This window comes from Pavona decussata, unplaced genomic scaffold (genome assembly GCF_977016875.1).
Source record: "Pavona decussata unplaced genomic scaffold, jaPavDecu1.1 SCAFFOLD_145, whole genome shotgun sequence".
Classification (NCBI taxonomy): domain Eukaryota; kingdom Metazoa; phylum Cnidaria; class Anthozoa; order Scleractinia; family Agariciidae; genus Pavona; species Pavona decussata.
The window spans coordinates 917,171-935,702 of record NW_028145558.1 but is presented as its reverse complement, the minus strand read 5'-3'; the positions used below and the strand labels follow the sequence as shown (position 1 = coordinate 935,702).

At 39.1% G+C, this 18,532-nt stretch overlaps 2 protein-coding genes across 5 annotated transcripts in view; both read left to right on the top strand.

Annotated features, from left to right (window-relative positions):
• The window catches only part of LOC146466339 (fibronectin type III domain-containing protein-like), an 81,897-nt gene that overhangs the window by 11,960 nt on the left and 51,405 nt on the right, over positions 1-18,532 (top strand). For 3 of the 4 annotated variants that reach the window (XM_085127446.1, XM_085127447.1, XM_085127444.1), the window contains 4 exons: positions 848-995; positions 2,906-3,036; positions 6,315-6,359; positions 7,235-7,784. In XM_085127446.1, the coding sequence (XP_084983572.1) occupies positions 848-995; positions 2,906-3,036; positions 6,315-6,359; positions 7,235-7,311 (401 nt within the window). In that variant the 3' untranslated portion in view covers positions 7,312-7,784. The remainder of the gene's footprint in view (positions 1-847; positions 996-2,905; positions 3,037-6,314; positions 6,360-7,234; positions 7,785-18,532) is intronic. The other variant, XM_085127445.1, reaches the window with a different exon arrangement.
• Positions 1-18,532, top strand: part of LOC146466340 (uncharacterized) — a 119,739-nt gene that overhangs the window by 83,498 nt on the left and 17,709 nt on the right. The window lies entirely within an intron of this gene.

Genomic DNA, 18,532 nt, shown 5'->3' with positions numbered 1-18,532 from the left:
CTCAAACATATAACAAAGTTAAACCATGAAAACTTCCAAAATCATGGCATTCAAGGACGGTCTCCTAACGCCAAGGTATTTTTATACAGTTTATGACTGTGGGAAAAGGATATCCAAAAAAAATAATTGGGGGTAGCAGTGCATTTTTCAGAGATAACTAAGCAACATTAATTTCGAAAACCTTTAAAATACGAAGAAATGTATGGCGTTATTTTTTTATTATTTTTTGTTGTTGTTAAATTGAACATCAATTATCGCTGAAAAAATGTATGGTGACCCCCAATTTTCTTTTGGATACTGACAACCTTTGCTAAACTCTACTTTTCCTGTATACAGCTATTTCAATTAACGTTGTCAGATTAAAGCTTAAAGCCTAAAGAAATCTTCAAAGAGGCTTCCACCTAATCCATTTGATATCCTAACATTTCTTTCATCCAAATGGCTCGCCATAGTATATATTCACTGGACCGAAGAGGCATAGCTGATTTTGATGAACTTATTCATAAAAAAATCCACAGAATCTTGAGGTCTTGTCTTGTAGCTTTATTCTTTGATCCGACAACGTTAATTGAAATAGCTGTATATAGTTGTAAACCACGCAAAAATATCTGTATTAGAAGACGCCGCCCATAGGAAACCCAAGGTTGTTCTCAAACCATCCCAAGATACGCAGAACGTATTAGCAGTAGCGAAAGGACTAGGGGGCACCGTCCTTCACCAGGCAGTTTAAATGAAGACTGCATGTATCCACCATGAAGCGAGTGTGTGCTTTTTTGTTTACTTTGTCTTTTCTTTTTATCTTTTTGTACATCTTCTCAATAATATTGATATAAACCCTTATTTTCAGCTAGTCCAAGATGGACATCTGGGAGCCCTCCAAAAAGCAAGGAAACCATTGATATATATGGAAATAAGACATTAACTTGTGATGTGTACGCTATTCCTAAGCCAACTTTTCGGTGGTACAGAGATGGACAAGAAATTTTGGCAGACACGTAAGTTCACTTACATGCTCATCTTTTAGACTCCTACAAGTTAATAATAATAATAATAATAATAATAATAATAATAATAATAATGATAATGATAATGATAATGATAATGATAATGATAATGATAATGATAATGATAATGATAATGATAATGATAATGATAATGATAATGATAATGATAATGATAATGATAATGATAATGATAATGATAATGATAATGATAATGATAATAATAATAATAATAATAATAATAATAATAATAATAATAATAACTGAAGGTCAGCGCCACTTAGGGGCCGTCATCGGATCTCAAGAGTTCAAAGATCAAGTCCGGAGGCAAGGGTGGACATGAAGGCAAGGGGCTTTTGATCTCGAGGAGTTACTGCATTTTTCGATGTCAGAGTAACGCATGTTAACTCCAAGTGTAACCATGGATAAGCAACATCCACAATCTTTAAAGTGAAAGAGGAGGAGAAAAAGTGGAAGTACCAACAGAGGGTGCTGGACGTTGAAATGGAATCTTTCACTCCCCTAGTTTTTGGAACCAACGGTGGGATGGGAGCCGACTGCAATTGCTTTCTCAAACGCCTAGCCGCGAAGCTCTCAGAAAAGAATGAGTAACCTTATCACATTCTTGTCACTTGGATTAGAACATTGCTTTTCTTTAAGATTTTAAGGTCGGTACACACACGCGTAAGAGGCTCCGGGACACCTTTCCACAAAATTCCACAAGGAGATTTTATCAATGACTGCCGCCTGAACGCTGGCCAAGCCTGTGTCCGTTGATTTTGGAAGAAACGAGATGTTGTCACCAGTTAACCATTTTCAGTCAAACACATGAGTCTTGGATTTTTTTACTCTGAATTTTTGCTGGCTGATTTTCTGGCATAATTTTAGCTGTATTGTTGATTCCTTTTTAATGCGTCAAATTTTCTGTGAATTGGATATTTTAAAATTAGAGCCATTCATATTCAATGGGAATAACCTACACTTAATCATCAACTTTATCATGTTAATTTAAAACTTTCTCTGTAATATTTTACTAACATTGTCGTGTTTCCTTTGTGCTTATAGTTAATTAGCATTTTGGTTTACACTATAAATTCAACTCTGTGCTTTGTAATTTAAACTGAAGATGACAGAAGTTTCTGTCGAAACATATTATCAAATTTAAAAAGTGTTGTGTGGTTCCTTAGAATATCGACATATCTGCTACTATCCAGAACTTTAAACTTGTAAATAGCTGTTTTAGTAGTAGTAGTAGTAGTAGTAGTAGTAGTAGCAGTAGCAGTAGCAGTAGCAGTAGCAGTAGCAGTAGCAGTAGCAGTAGCAGTAGCAGTAGCAGTAGCAGTAGCAGTAGCAGTAGCAGTAGCAGTAGCAGTAGTAGTAGTAGTAGTAGTAGTAGTAGTAGTAGTAGTAGTAGTAGTAGTAGTAGTAGTAGTAGTAGTAGTAGTAGTAGTAGTAGTAGTATTTGTGTCTGCTGGGGACTGCTAGATTTCTGAGAAAAGTGCTAGACACTTACATAGTGACAGTAAAGAAAGAAGAAGAAGGTAAAGAGTATCCTTCATATAGGCCACAGGCGGTGGCCAAATGTTCTGTAATTAAATTCTTGTCTAAGCAGTGACTGAGTAACACATAATTTTTATGATGATGACAAAGATGACGGTTACGATGATGATGATGCTATAAAGCAATGTCCTTTGATTAAATCGAGGCAAGGTGCAAAGTCTGCCTTAAATTTGACATTATTTTATCGATGGTTATGCTCGACAGAACATTTAGATGCATGGTTCTCACAGTGTTTGCCAGAATAATACATTAGAATGTAGATGAGTGAGTTGGCTGAATGTTTAATAAAGAGCCATTCATTTACAGTACAGCTGAACAAACGTTTGTGTGTTTTCCTTGAACAGAACACAGGTCACACGGGATGTTAATAAGCTCCGTTTCAAATTCGTGAGATTGGATGAGGCTGGTATTTATCAATGTGTGGCTGAGAATACTCATGGAATGATTGTGTCTTCCACTTATGTCAATGTTTTAGGTGAGTACTCATTTATTTTTTTAGCCCTTTAAACCACTAATGTCAAAGAACAAATTCTCCTATCTAGTCCCCATTATTTTCTATTGGCTCCAGAAGTCATTAAAATAACGAGCAGACAATGATTAGTGGCTGCTGTTCCTTGGACATGTTACAATGACCGCTAATTAAGCTAATCAAAAGTCTGGAATTGTGTTTAACTTACAGTACTGTGCAAAAGTAATGAGAAATTCGAACGAATTTTCGAGTTGTATTTCGCCAACAAGGCCGTATTTCGAGCGTGTCAAAACAATAGCGGCTTCGAAAATTTGCGGAAGATTTGTTCAAGTTTAGTGTCCTTCGAAATTTCGCTGTTTTTCGCTACTTTTCGCCGAATTTCGACGAACCTTGTCGAAATTTGCTCTCATTACTTTTGCACAGTACTGTATTGAGTGATCAAGCTTTTAATTTATGATAGGCCTTATCACGGTTTTCGACGCCATTTTGACGGGTAGGCAAACAGGCTTGAAATAACAGTGTTTGTATGGAAATCCGATGTCAAATAATTTTCATAAAACATCGCTTCTGAAAAATTCATGAATTGGAAACGAGAAAAAAAATGGTCCTAAAGGGGGGGGGCTACCAAAAAAAATTGAGTGAAAGAGGGGGGGTCACCAGCAATAATTGGCTAGTAGGGGAAATTGAAAGTGGCTCAACACAGAAACAGATGAAGAAATTGAATATTATTTCAATTTTATTTAGTTCGATTTTCCTAACAACTTTTATTTTGTTTAACATACTGAGGTCGAAATCTGCATTTTATATTAACAACAACTGAGGAAATGAAGCATATCTGTTGGAAAAGCAATAATGAATATAAACTGAAGTAGACACCTATGTTTGTACAAGTTCAAATTAATATAAAAACGTAACAGTCTCACTATTGAATCATCCGTGGGGGAGTAGTTTTCTACAAAGTGGTTGTACTCAGAACTATATCAATAGATTGTTTAATGTTTTGTTTAATAGTACTCACTTTTATAAAGACTGTTGATTAGTAAATTATTTGGACCCAGGAGTATCAGTAGACTCAGTAGTATGCCTAGTGTGAACATACAGATTAGTTTTTAATAATAGAACTGTTGTTGGTGACTTCAGTTGACGGTAAATCTGAGCCGTAGGCCATCTTCAGAAAAGCTTGTAACTGTCATTTTTAATAGCAGTACTTTAATATCCAGGCGCGTAGGAGGGGGGTTTCAAGGGGTTCGAACGAACCCCCTTTGAAGATCAATAATGGCAGAAGAAAAAGCACAATGAGGAGGTTGAACAACTACATGAGGTGTACCATGCGAGAGAGTAGAATGTCCGCCCTGTTTCTAATGCATATCAAATATGATATGCCTGTCAATCTTGACGAGATATAGTCAATTTGTTCGAAGGCCTACACCCGAGAATGATGCAGTTTACCAGCTTGGTGTATGACTATCAGCAGATCGAATAGCTATCAGAACTTGACAGGGCGCGGAAAAGTTGAAACAATTATGCCGCAGAAATGATGTATATAGCTCAAAAAGCTGCTGTAAAACAAATTTGTGATTTGCCTAAAATGGGTCTCAAAATGCAGGAAATTGAGGTTTCTGGGACCCTAGATTTTCAAAAATTTCCGGGGGACCATGCCCCCGGACCCCCCTAGTAAGAGCGCCTCCGGTGCTCAGCAATATTTGGGGCTCAACGAACACCCCTATCTAACCCTTACCTACGCGCCTGATATCTGTGTGTCCGCTGTTTTATTCTGTTTAATATGACTCGTAATCGTTGATTGGTATGCTTTGATCCGTATTTTGTTAGTCAGATCTACGTGTATTAATTGTTTCTACTCGAAGGGGAGTAATTTCACTTTAACCGTTTGCTTGATTTATTTTTATAGGTCCTTTGAGAATCTAACTGGAAATTTAGGGTTTGCCGTTGCCGTAAACGTGTTGCTATCTATAAAACGTTTTTTTAAACAAGAAAAAATCTTTACCTAAGCAGAGAACGGTAACTTTTTAATAGTACTATAAAGAAATCACAGTAACAATTACGTTTATCTTTGATATAAACAGTACATTTAAGCGTTTTGTTAAAGTTAGGAGTATGATTTATTTCTAATTGGGCGGGAGGGGGGGTGGGGGGGTCATTAGGAAAAAATAGTTTCTGCTTGGGGGGGCCATGTGGAAAAAAATTGCATGCTACGGGGGGGTCATACAGTTTCGTAGTGGCAATTAACCAAATCCCACCAGCCCCCCCATGCCCATAAAAAATGAACGGTCCCTTATCCTCGCAGTCTTTTAAAATTGCAAAACAAGATTGACGGCAACAGATATTCCAAGCGGAGGAATTTTGTTTTTATGTTCCTTTTTTGACTGAAGTTAACCCTGCATGTAGCTGACATATCATTCGTGCTTGAAAATGCTGATCCCCTCAAGGATTTGGCTAAAGTAAGAAAGCAGCTGTCTAACTTTGATCAGTGAGAGGTGATGGCTCCATAGACGGTTGCTAGCTCGGAAGCTGTGCAAGGCTTGGGACTTTAGTGTGTCCTGGATGTTGAATTATTGATAAATGTTATCTTTAACAAATCCACGGCCAATTAACTTACGAGGCCAACAAGGATCCTCCCATTACTGCAACCTCTCCATTTCCCATTGAAATCACAGAAGCAGTGTTCTTAATACAGTGTTAAATGTGAATTATAGTAGAATGACGATAATCCGAATCCCTACAGGGAGAAATCGAAAACAGTGGGGCCAGTTATTTAAACCAAGTCTTACTTAGGCCGCGGCTTAAGACAATCAGTGGACATACAAATCTGTTTATAAGTGGTTTATTTTAAGTAGATAAATAGTTTTCTAGTCAGGGATACAAGCCTTCTTGTTATCGTCGGCAGCAGACAATGCTTAGATGTGATTGTTGGCAAAATGGAAAATGGTTTAGAACGTGGTTTTGTTAAACACCATCTAAACTGTCTTTTAATAACTAAATTGAAATTGAGGAGTCCCAGTTGTCAAATGCAGAGGGACTGAAAATTGAACTATTTGCTGTGAAGTCCTTGGGAATGTCACACTTGTCGTTTGTCGTAAACGTGGCGCTTAATTTCTATATTAACGACAATTTCACGCATGTGCAGGGCCATTAAACCTATTGCATTGTGTCGTTCTCGTTGCCTTGTCGTCGTCGTTGCTTAAGTTCTCTAATGTAGCATTGCAGACCGAAACATAGAGTTAAAACGGCCCACTTAAGAAGCCTTGTATGGTCTTGTTTTGTAGTTGGTGACAACAGCGCAGACAAGAAAAAACCGCCACGTAATTCAGGTCAGTTACTTGTAATGGCTCGAAATTTGTTGACATGGTTACTTAAGGACGGTGCCTACTTTGTTACTGCGCATGCGTTTAGCGCATCTCGAGATATTCGAGTTTCCTACTAAGACAGGGGTATTTTTACGCGGTTTAAAACTTTGCAGAGAAAGCAGAACTTAGTAAATGCTCTTGGTATCCAAAAAGAAAATTTGGGGTAACTGCATTTTTCAGAGATAATAAAGCCTCAATTTGTAAGTTAGCACCATACATTGCTTTGAAGTTTACTGTTTTTTAGAATAAATGTTGCTTTATTATCTCTAAAAAAAAAAAGTTCGCCAATCGCCCTTGCTAAGATCTGCTTTCCCCGCATAGTCATAAACCAAACAAAACTGATACTTCTTTGTTAGAAAGCACCCTCCTTAAGTGTACCGTTTACCTTATCAACTCACTTGACTAAACCAAACACTCCAAAATATAGGTCCTTTGTATATTGGACAATCGTTAAAGTATTTACTACGTAGTGTATAATATTGTGGCTTTTGTATGAACTGAGCAGGCAATTTTCACGTCAAGCATTCCATTTTACTTTTACGAATTATTAGTCTTTTGAAGCAACGATATGAAAACCATGTCCCCTAGCATGTTGTAATCATGCTATTTGCCATTTTGTTCACTAACAAACTACAATGTAAACAACAGCTTTTGATCAGTTTTTGGGTTACTTCAGCTGTGTAGTGTAATTAAATCAAACAAGCTAAAATCATCGAAAATGCCATGGAGACAATTTTGATCCGACGTGGTCGTTTCAAATTCTGCCATTCACATTCATCACAACACTTCATGTTATTATTTTAACGCAAACGAGCTTTTTTTTTTATTTTTCTTTGCAGGTCCCACAATTAGTAAGGATATGTTCCTCACACTTGTAGCCGCGGCAGTCGTCCTTCTCGGACTTATAATCCTTTGATTTGGACACATTGCCACCAGGACATAACTTTGATACCAAACATATGTACGGTTCGCCCTTGCCAACCGTTAAGTAAACCTAACTAAACAAAAACACTTCACGTCCTAGGAAAATTGCTCACCATCATAACTGTACATTTAAGCTCAGTGATTTAAAGCTGTTAGTCTCATAATCTTGCGAAGTGTGATTGTCAGGGTGAAAAAAAGCCCTTAAGAATACTAGTGCCCTGTATATGGTTTGATAATTTTACCCTTTGTCTCACGATAGAGTCACTTAAAGGTCCGTTTAAACAAAGACCCGTTTAAACGATTTGCCCAACATTTGATCAACAAAAGTTGAACGGATGTTGGATGAACGGAGTGTTCAAACGGTTTCAACGCCATTCAACATTTTCAAGAACAAAGAAAATGTTCGTTCAAAGTTGAATAAAAGTTTAAACCAATTTAAATTTGATTCAACACGCTTTCAACAATGTTGAACGACCTGTTCAAACGCCCCCGACATTTGGTTCAACAACTGTGTTGAACGCATGTTGAAGCAAATGTTAAAACCGTTTTTGTAATTATAAATTGCGACGTTTCGACTGCTTTCTGTGAGTCACGTTACGTGTGACGATGGCCAGCTGTGTTTGGTGCATTTTGGTCGCCATTGTAAGCTTTGTAGCTCGTGCGGCACCTTAATAGGAACATTGGAAAATAGCGAATCTGTGGATACTATCATTGCTGATGATGGATTCGAAGTGACCTGTGTTAGTAACCGTGAAGATTCGACCCACCTTAACAAGAATCATGGTGAACAGTGAATTGAGTAACCAGCAGGAACACGGTTCATGGCGTCGTTCGAAGTAGAGTAAGAGTTTCCAACTTTCCAGTCGACGGTGACGTACAAGTAGCGCGATGCAAACTGGAGTGTGACCGAGCGCTTATAATCGAAGAATTAATAGTCAAAATGGCGTTGCGTTGGCGTGTTCAGAGATTGAAAGTCTCAAAATAAATCTGTGACTCGGCGTACAATTGTATTCAGTCTTTCAGAGATAATAAAAGTAACTCATAATCCAACACAAGAAAGGAGCTTGTTATTCCGAGGGTGTAATACGTGTATGTTGATTTACATGCTTTCCATTTAGCACTCAGTGTAACTGCAGCCAAGTTTAAAAGATGTTACAATAAGCAGGTTGTACGAAAGAGACTTAAATAAATAAATTATTGCAACAAAATTTTTCTTTAGAATTTAGCTTTCTTAATTCATTCATTTCGATACACGTGACTGAGGGCAAGCGTCTTTCAACTTTTCAATCGTAATTTGCATAGGAGCCAATCTCGTGCCCAGAGTCCTCAGGCTCTTTGGCCAGCGGTTGGTCGCCAGAAGAGATTCCGGGGTACTGGAATTTTATTGCCGCAGGATTTCTGTGCTACCAATTTCCGAGGGTTTTTCCCTTGTAAATTAGGGAGGAAAATAGTCTGGGAAAGAGGTTGGATTTGTGCGGCCAAGCCATTACGGAGCAGGAAATCAAAAAAAAAAACTTTTTTTCGAATTCTCCAGATTCCTGGCGGCCAACGGTTGGCAAACGGAGCCTGGGGACTCTGGGTACGGATTGTGTCTAAAAGTACACACGAGTGACGACGAATGACCACGAGTAGTCATCATAATGGCGTCATTTTTATCAACTAGGCACTATTTAACCGCAAACGGACCGTTTCCGAAAATTCCACCCTGAAGACATTTCCGAGAGAGGAGAGGAAGAGGGTGGATGCTGGGGGGATCTAAATTTGCCCACGTCCCCTTTTTTGTTGACTATGCTTCTTTGCGCAATATTGTGTAGTTTTTCATATTCCCCCCTCCCCTCCCGCCTTTCTTCGACCCTCTTCTTTACCGCCTCCCCTACACTTCCCCGTCCACTGTTTCTCCCGGGTTGCCGCGCCCTGCCTCCCCCCTCCCTCTCCCCTTCCAACACTTTTCAAGGCGCTCAGAATCCATATTGCCAACTTTTTCTCAAGTCTTCGCTGTACGGTCGAGACATTATGGATTCTGAGCTTTTATTGAAATTTATTGGGTATTTCCCAAGTTACCTTTCTGCATTGTTGTGTACACTTTTACGCTTTTCTTGGACAACCTTTGTTGAAACAGCTGTATACACCCCAATTTGATAATGAGAGAGATGCCCATTTCTGGTGCCATTAGGTACCTTTCAAAACCTAATTAATAATTCATAAGCCCATTGACCTATCAAATGGTCGATAAAACATCATGTGCAGTGGGTTTAAAATCCGATAAAACCTCCTCCTTATTAGCATGCAGTGTTTAATGTTTTTCTCGTATGCTAATTTCCAACGTTCACAGAAGCGTCATTGTTATGACCTCTCTTGATACACGCTTTTCCAGGAATGTTTTTGAAGCCGTTCAAAAAATTCGCAGCATGTGTTTTATCGGGTCTAAAACCACGCTGCGCAAATACCGATAAAACACTGCTCCTTGTGTTTTAAACATTACATAATTTTTTGGGTAGTTTATCGATTTTTTTTTTCACTGTCAATACATTAGGTACCTATAATAATGCAGTATGTTCAAAAAGGAAATGTCCAGTTCAAAGGGACTGCTTTCAATGGAGTCCAATATTTACATAAAATATTAACAGTGAAAACATAGTCTACATTAAAACGAGACACATAATTGTGTATAAAATTATTGTTTGGTTATCTAAACGGAGTTGAAAAAGTAATTTGGCCACCATAAAGAGATCCGAGTGCTGAATTTGTTTCAAGCATTAGCCCTCTGTTAGAGTGAAGGGCTAAATGCTGGCAACACCAGTACTCAAATCTAATAATGGTGACTAAAATACCTTATCACTCTGTTGTGCATGTAAAACCAAACATTTGTTTCTACTTCCCCATTGATGTAGTCACACAGTTTCTTTAGAAATGAACACTCTAATATCTATTTACATAATTGCCAGCCAAAAAAGGATGGAACATAGAGAGGGCCTTTTTTTGTTAATCCATACAAAGGGTTAAAACATATTACATCTCACTGTTTACTCACGGACTATCAACAGCTTCAGCCACGGCATCTACTGCACGGCCATTCACTTGTTGATCATACTTAGTAAGCTCTTCCTTTGTCAGTAGGAATAACTAAAATAAAAATGCATAAAAACAGAAATGACAATAATAATGATGACGATAACAATAATATACAGGGAGCCTGGGCACATCACGAAAGTGATATCCAGTAGGGCCCCGATAAAATGAGATGTTCACACCACCTATAAGTAATATAAGACTGGGACTGAATACAAGGGACTGCATTACCACTGTCTTCAGGAGTTAATTGCCACACTCGACGAGGGGATGGTACGGAAATTGGCCATTCGAGCATTGCGGAGAGGGGTGGGGAGTATGGAGTACATCAATTCTCCCTTATTGTGGCCTTAAGGCCTAAATAGAATAGCATTTCCAAGCATCTAAATTTCAAAATTTTCTGGGGGGGGGGTGGTGGGGGGGGCATGCCCCCAAACCCCCCTAGAAAGCTTGCGCCTTCAGCACTCGAAAAGTAGGCTGCCGCCTACTTTTCCAGTGGGAATGTCTACTTCAAAACTTATTGACAGCACTGATTATGGGCTGGTGTAAAAACCTCACAACTATTTCTTTGTTTCAAACATAAAGTATTGTTTTCCTGCTCTGTTTTAACCTTTTCACACTGTCTTCTAAACATTCTTAAAAAACTCATTAATAATTCATAAGCCCATTGACCTGACAAATAGTTGATAAATTTATCCCTTGTGAAAATTTTTCCGAGATCTCGCCGAGATCTCGGCGAGATCGCGGGCGAGATCTCGGCGCGTTTTTGGCCGCCGAGATTTTCATCTCGCCGAGATCTCGCCAAATCTCGGCGGCCAAAAACGCGCCGAGATTAGTGGCGAGATCTCGGTGAGATGAAAATCTCGGCGGCCAAAAACGCGCCGAGATCTCGCCAAACCTCGGCGGCCAAAAACGCGCCGAGATTAGTGGCGAGATCTCGGTGAGATGAAAATCTCCGCGGCCAAAAACGCGCCGAGATCTCGCCAAATGTCGGCGGCCAAAAACGCGCCGAGATTTAAGTGGTGAGATCTCGGTGAGATGAAAATCTCGGCGGCCAAAAACGCGCCGAGAGTCGGCGGCCAAAAACGCGCCGAGATTAGTGGCGAGATCTCGGTGAGATGAAAATCTCGGCGACCAAAAACGCGCCGATCTCGCCAAATCTCGGTGGCCAAAAACGCGGAGAGATTAGTGGCGAGATCTCAGTGAGATGAGAATTTAGACGGCTAAAAATATGCGGCGAGGAATTCCTGGCGGGATCTCGGCGAGCAAGCATCTGCAGCGGTGTACTGAAAATTTGATCGTCAGACGTGAAAGTAAAGCTTTTTGGTTTGAAATTCTTAATCAGCGGAATAACATTGGAAGGATACTCATAACCGAACTACGTTCTCAAGATGCTCCTAAGCATTTTCCACGAAAAAGTGAATATATAACTTCTGTAAGTAGGCCCGGTTCAGACGCCGAACTTTTCATGAGCCGTCAGCCTAATACCTCGAATTAAGTACATGAAAAGTTCGAAGTCTGAATCAGTTGAGAACGGCTGTTTCAATTTGGAACGGCTCAGCCGTTCTTCCCGCCTGGCTCAGCCGGGAATTTCGGCTTTAGAACGGCTTTGATTCAGACGTCGAAATTTTCATGAGGCGAACCTAATGCATAAATTATTATAACGTATTTCAAATAAAAAAATTAAAACTAAAAAAAAAAAAAAAAAAAAACGCTTACATTTCGATTGGTTTTGCTTCAAGTAAATTAAGTTCGTCTAATTAAGTTCGGCGTCTGAATCAAAAGGCGGGATTTTCGTGATTTGGACCGACCTTAATTTGAATTAAGTTCGGCTCATGAAAGTTCGGCGTCTGAACTGGGCCTAAACAACCACTTACTTTCTACCGTATCATTTGAATCATTACGGCTGGGAAATCTGGACAAAAGAGCAAAACTAAGCGGTAAGCTTATGATGTAAATGAATTATGCCAACTAACTGCTTCAAATTGAAAACGAATATAGAAGTTGTGAATCACCAACAATTTATTTCAAAAATTTTACCTTCGAGGTTTCGAGTTATAAAGACAAAATCGTTCGTGTAGCTAATTACGCTTTGTAAAAGCTTCTATCGATTTCTAAACAAACTCTTTTACTCGCAGTGTTTCTTTAAGCTATTAAGTAAGATGAAATACGGATAAATAATATAAGAAACTAACCTCTTTCTCAATCAAGACATACAAGGCTGTGGAAGAAAGCCATTAAAATCTCAATTCTCGCGCAAACTTGATGGTCACTTCCACTGAGTTGATTCTTAACACGCCTATAGCTTAACGAGCTTGAACATCCCTTTAGCAAATTTTAAGTCCTCCTTCTCCAGCACCTTAATTATCCAGGACATTCCGTATTCCGTAAAAAATGTGCGGTGACGGAGTTCATAGTGTGCAGTCCAGTTTAGTTCAGTTAGTTCGGAAACCGTAGTTTGTTAACTTAATCAGCATCATTTTTGTTGACCAGTGCTCATCATATCCCTTGTGCCGCTATTCTCCGGTTGGCCACAGGTTCTTTTATCATGATTTCCAGCCATAAACGAATGGTTAACTTGTCATGAAGCTTAACTTTACATATTTTCTGCGGTTAAGAGCAGGATTAATTTTTGTGGCCTCGCAAACCTCAAGTCAAACCTTTTTTTTGGCTTACGCGAGCATCGCCGGGTGACGTGATTGAATTAACCAATCACATCGCCCAATTCACGTTGTTTTTGGGGACTTTCGCGCCATTTGTCAAGTGGCAAGCCGCGGAGACGGCAAGTTGTTTTTGAGAGACAGATTGTGAGGGAAAAGAGCACAATCAAAAAATGTCGACAACTGAAGACAGTGTAATGAAAAGGGAAAGAAACGCGTTTTCAAAAATTGTGCTACCTGTACCGAAAAATCGTTCGCAGCAGGCATTACGACATAACTGAAACGCCTTTTGAGGGACAAAAATCGCCTAAAAAGGTGAGTTAAAGATTTAGACAATAAAACGATAAGATTATCAGGTCAATGAATTCATTTTATGATAGTAAATAAGTATGTTAACGAGCGTCCGGTATGAGCAGCGTTCTTCTCACTTTTATCTTAAGACGCGCACTTAATATTAATCTGCCGAAGCGCGATCTCGGCTAACAATTTAAATCAATTTAATAATATAAGCTCATCGATTTCCAGTTATAGCATGAAAAAATGAAAGCAAACATTATTTTCACCGAGGGTTAAGGTGAAGTTTTAACTCATTCAACCTCATAACTTAATCCTTACCACTGAAGAGTTCACATGTCTTCGTTTCGAATCTGGCGAAGATCGCGGTGTCTTGTCGCGATCGTGGTTGTCTCGGCAAGATTTTGGTTTTCTCGCCGAGATCGCATTTGTCTCGGCGAGATCTCGCCTGTCTCGGTGCCCCTAAAAATCTCGCCGAGAATCTCGCCGAGATGGAAGACGCAACCGCAATCTCGGCGAGATCTCGCTGAAGTTTTTCGCTCTCTAAAAATCTCGCCGAGATCTCGCCTCCCTCGGCGAGATTAACGCAATCTCGGCGAGATCTCGCTGAAAGTTTTGCCCTCTAAAAATCACGCCGAGAATTACTGAAATCTCGCCGAGATCTCAGTTACCTCGGCGAGATCTCGCCTACCTCGGCGAGATTAACGCGATCTCGGCGAGATCTCGCAGAAATTTTTTCACGCTAAAATTCTCGCCGAGAATTACTGAAATCTCGCCGAGATCTCGGTCAACTCGGCGAGATCTCGCCAATCTCGACGAGATAACCGAGATCTCGGCGAGATCTCGCTGAAATTTTTACAAGGGATCTGCAGTGGTTTTAAAACCCAATAAAACCTCCTCCTTATTAGTATGTGGCATTTAATGTTTTTCTCGTATGCTAATTTCCAAAGTTCACAAAAGCATCATTGTTATGAACTCTCTTGACACATGCTTTTGCAGGAAGCAGCTCGCAGCACATATTTTACCAGGTCTAAAACCACTCAGCTGTGCCTGTTGGTTTTAAATCTCGATAAACAATAACAATAACAATACTTTATACAATCTGATCAATGTGAACATCAATACCATGAACAGGAGATGCCAGAGGTTATCCCTAACGAGGGTATCCCCTTTTAAATCAAAGCAATTCAAATCAACCCAGCTCAACACAGCACAAATCAAATCAAATCAAATGTTAGTTTTTGGGGAGAGAGGAAAACCAGAGTACCCGGAGAACAACCTCTCGGAGCAGAGTAGAGAACCAACAAACTTAGCCCACTTATGACACCGAGTCTGGGAATCGAGCCAGTGGGCTACATTGGTGGAAGGCGAGTGCTCTACCACTGCACCAACCCTGCTCCCCCTAAAACACTGCTGCTTGGGTTTTAAACATTACATAAATTAATATGCCACATATGAGATTTACAGGTTCTATCACCCAGGCTGTGCATAATTGCAATAGATAAAAGCCATTCAAAATAGGTCAAAATTCTCTCTTTTATTTATACATGATTGACAAATTAGGTTACAAGTTAAAAAGGCTGTACATGACACTATAAATTTGCAAAGTCCAGGATTTTTATTTTACTTTTATTTTTCAGGAAAAAAAATTCCTTGATGGTATTAATTTAATGCATTTATCATTTAGCATTTTTGCCTGCTTTAATAAACATAAAGATTTAAAAGGACATGAGCCCTGTTATGCAGGCACACAAATAAAATTTCTTACTGTACACGTATGTACATGTATGTACTGGGACCTGAACTTTGAATGGCCAGTGTCACCTAATTTTAGTGTCTCTTTGAATAGACAATTAAAAACACATTTGTATGGATGCAAATGTCAAAATAATGGTTCAGTTTTGTGAACAATAACCTTACTTAAGTTCACAGAAACTGGTTTCGTTCAACTTTGGCTGTTAAGATAGCTAGGATGAAAACATTGGGTTAATCAACTTCCTCCCATGTATATTGGAAAAATGACCAAAAAATAATTATATTTTAATTTCTTGCTTAGAGAAATCATTTCATATTTTTCCTCCGGTGCTTTAAGGGAAGTGTCATTTGTTTATTTATTAATATTTATTTATTTATTTATTTATTTATTTCATTTTATTTCGCCAAGTGATAATTGAGATAAAAGAGACAAAAGTAACCATGATTACACTAGAGAATATTAAACAAACAAACAAACAAAAAAAATTTCCTGTATAAACATATAGAAGATATATTTGGCTGGGAGGCTGCAATGTTCAGTTAAAAGAGGTTCCTAGTTAAATATTTTAGCAGTTTTAACAGACATTTAGAAAAATCCCTGTGACATTATGCCCCTTTAACAAGCCACCTAGGTATAAATTTATGGCATGTAACATTATAACTGCCACCTCTCATGACCTTGGTATGAGTCTCATCCCTGCGGGTTGAAAACTCCAATCTCACGGCAGCTCCAATTATGGACCAATTTCTTATGCCAGATGCAAATGTTTTTCGTAATGGCATTTCCCTATCTTATGACACTGACAACAGGATTTAAGCATGGAGGTGCTGCTTAGTTAATATTGTTTAGCACTGCACTCCCCTAATCAAGGGGCTTCTTGCTCCTTAGAAAGACACAGAACTTCTTCTTTAAGTAATGTTTAAAAAACGAGCAGGAGTTTTTTATTGGGTAAAACCATGAAGCACAGCCGAGTGGTTTTAAACCCAATAAAATATGTGCTGCAAGTTTTTTGATAGGCCTCAATAGTGTCAATAGAGATCAATTAACAATTATGCTTTTGTGAACGTTAGAAATTAGAAAACGAGAAAAACACCGCATACTAATGAGGAGTATTTTATCAGCTGATAACACTACATACTAACGAGGAGTGTTTTATCAGCTGATAAAACACCGCATACTAATAAGGAGGAGGTTTATCGATATAAAGTCACTACATGTGATGTATTTTTGATCATTTTATAGGTCAATGGGCTTATGAAATATTAATGACTTTTTGAAGAAATGAAACAAAACTGTAATGGTACAATCTCTGCTGTAAACATTATCAGTCAAAAAACCTGGACTGCTCCACACTGAACTTGGCTGGAGTAACAACTTTGGTTAATTTACAACACTCGATTGGAAACCTGTCTAACATAAATTATTGTGTGATACCAGGAAATATCCATATATATGCACCCAAGATTAAGGGTCACTGGAAATTCCTTTTCGAGGAGTACCCCAAAGCATAAATTTTCAAGGTACAGTAATGAAGCTAAACTGGAATTTTTGAGGGTTGGAGGTTCAAATCTAAAAGTAAAATTCCTCAGGTGGTTATAGGATATGAATATTTTTTGAACGACAAGTTCACTTTTTGCAACTTCCAAGACATTTAGACATATTGATTCTGCTAATAATTTACTATCTCTGGAGCAATTTGTTCAGTTCCTCAGTTCTAAGTCAAGTATGCTATCACCTGGTCCAAATTCCACCTTCCACCTTCAGTACTTGCAATGGCATCCTCAGTTACACCATTGAAATTATCTTTGCCGGGAGGGGGGGGGGGGGGAACATCCCCGTCCCTTTCATATAAGAGTCCCCCACCCCAACCCAGGTATCTACACTGTATGTTTCGACCACTACTTTTGAAGCAAAATTTTGGGGAAAATGGCTTGCCATATTATAAATTATAAACATAACTCTACTGAAAAACCTAACAATGCAATGTAATCCACCAGTACTGTAACAGAGGAACTCCCAAAGCCTATACCTGCCAATTACTCACATGCATTATGCGCGAGTCTCATGCCTGTGGACTAAAGACACCTATCTCAAGCATCGAGGACAACTTCTCACATCTGACTCACAATCCAGACGAGTTCTTCTAAAAAATTGCATTTCATTTTAGATTTGTTATGTATTAATTCTTTGCTCTTTATAACAATTGCAAAAGCTATCAAATGCCCACAGTTCGTTTGAATCGTAAGTGTTTAAAGGTTGTTGGAATATCTTCAGACATTATTGGCAATGTTCGGAAGTCTTCGGAAAATTGTCGGAAATCTTCGGAAGTGGCTCGGACGTTTTCGGAAATGCCGCTCACACTCTCACGCATTTGATTCGGAAAACGTTGACAGGTGTAAAAGCCTAGAGAAAGGTTTGCTGGGAGCTTCTGATCCACTGTACCTAATAGGTTGATTGCATTGCCACCATCTTAGTGCCAAAACAAAAGAAATTTTGCTCACATAGTTTGCATAAAAATGGAAGTTAACTCCCAGAGGAGAAAAATCTTATTGTTCCTAACCACCAACATGGCTCTAATGACGTGACGTGCAATCAAACCAGCGAGGGGAGAAACTCCCTTTGATCTTTTCCTGAGTAGGAAGATCGAAGACATAGACCTCTGCTTGCTGAGTACGGATTAAGGTTAATATAAAAACTCAGAATGTTAACTCACATCATTCCTTCAAAATGGGGCCATGTTCCACGAATCACCGATCGGTCAGTTTGAAGGTACCATGGCGGCGCTTTTACTGTTCCAGAGTCGGCCAGTGTTTCGCGGCCTTCCAAAGGACTTGCTTTAGCTTTCTGTAATCTCCAAAATTAAAAGGAGTTACAAGTTGAAGACGTGGTGAGCTTGGAAGAAGTACATGTACTCTGAAGGACGATGGCAGAGATGGGTAACCTCGTCCTGGAGACGGCAGCACTAAAATCTGGATTTCGGAATCCGGGACCGGGATTGGAACCGGAAATAAGTTTCTTAGAACGGAGAGAGAAATATGTAATGGTGAAATAAGAAAAACTTAAATCACTCGTTGGCACAAAACGCTGTTTATAAAGGACCCAATTCTTCGGGACAGGGGGAGAGAACGTGAGAGCCTGACAAGGTACATAATGCTTCAGGCGGTACAGATAGCGGACTCTCCAATAAGTTAAGAAGCGAGAAAGTGTGCGATGATGTGCAGTCTTATAAGACATTGCGTCCTTTATGAGCAGCGTTTTCTTTTATGCCAACCAGGGATTGAAGTTTTTTTCTCCGTATTTTTAACCCCAAGTCTTTTTTACTAGCGACGCATAACCAGACGAACAACAAATGTTTGCCCAAGTTCGTCCAGACGGATAATGTCTCCTCTAGTATAAAAACGGCCAACTGCTCACTTGCCAGACCATTTTGACAG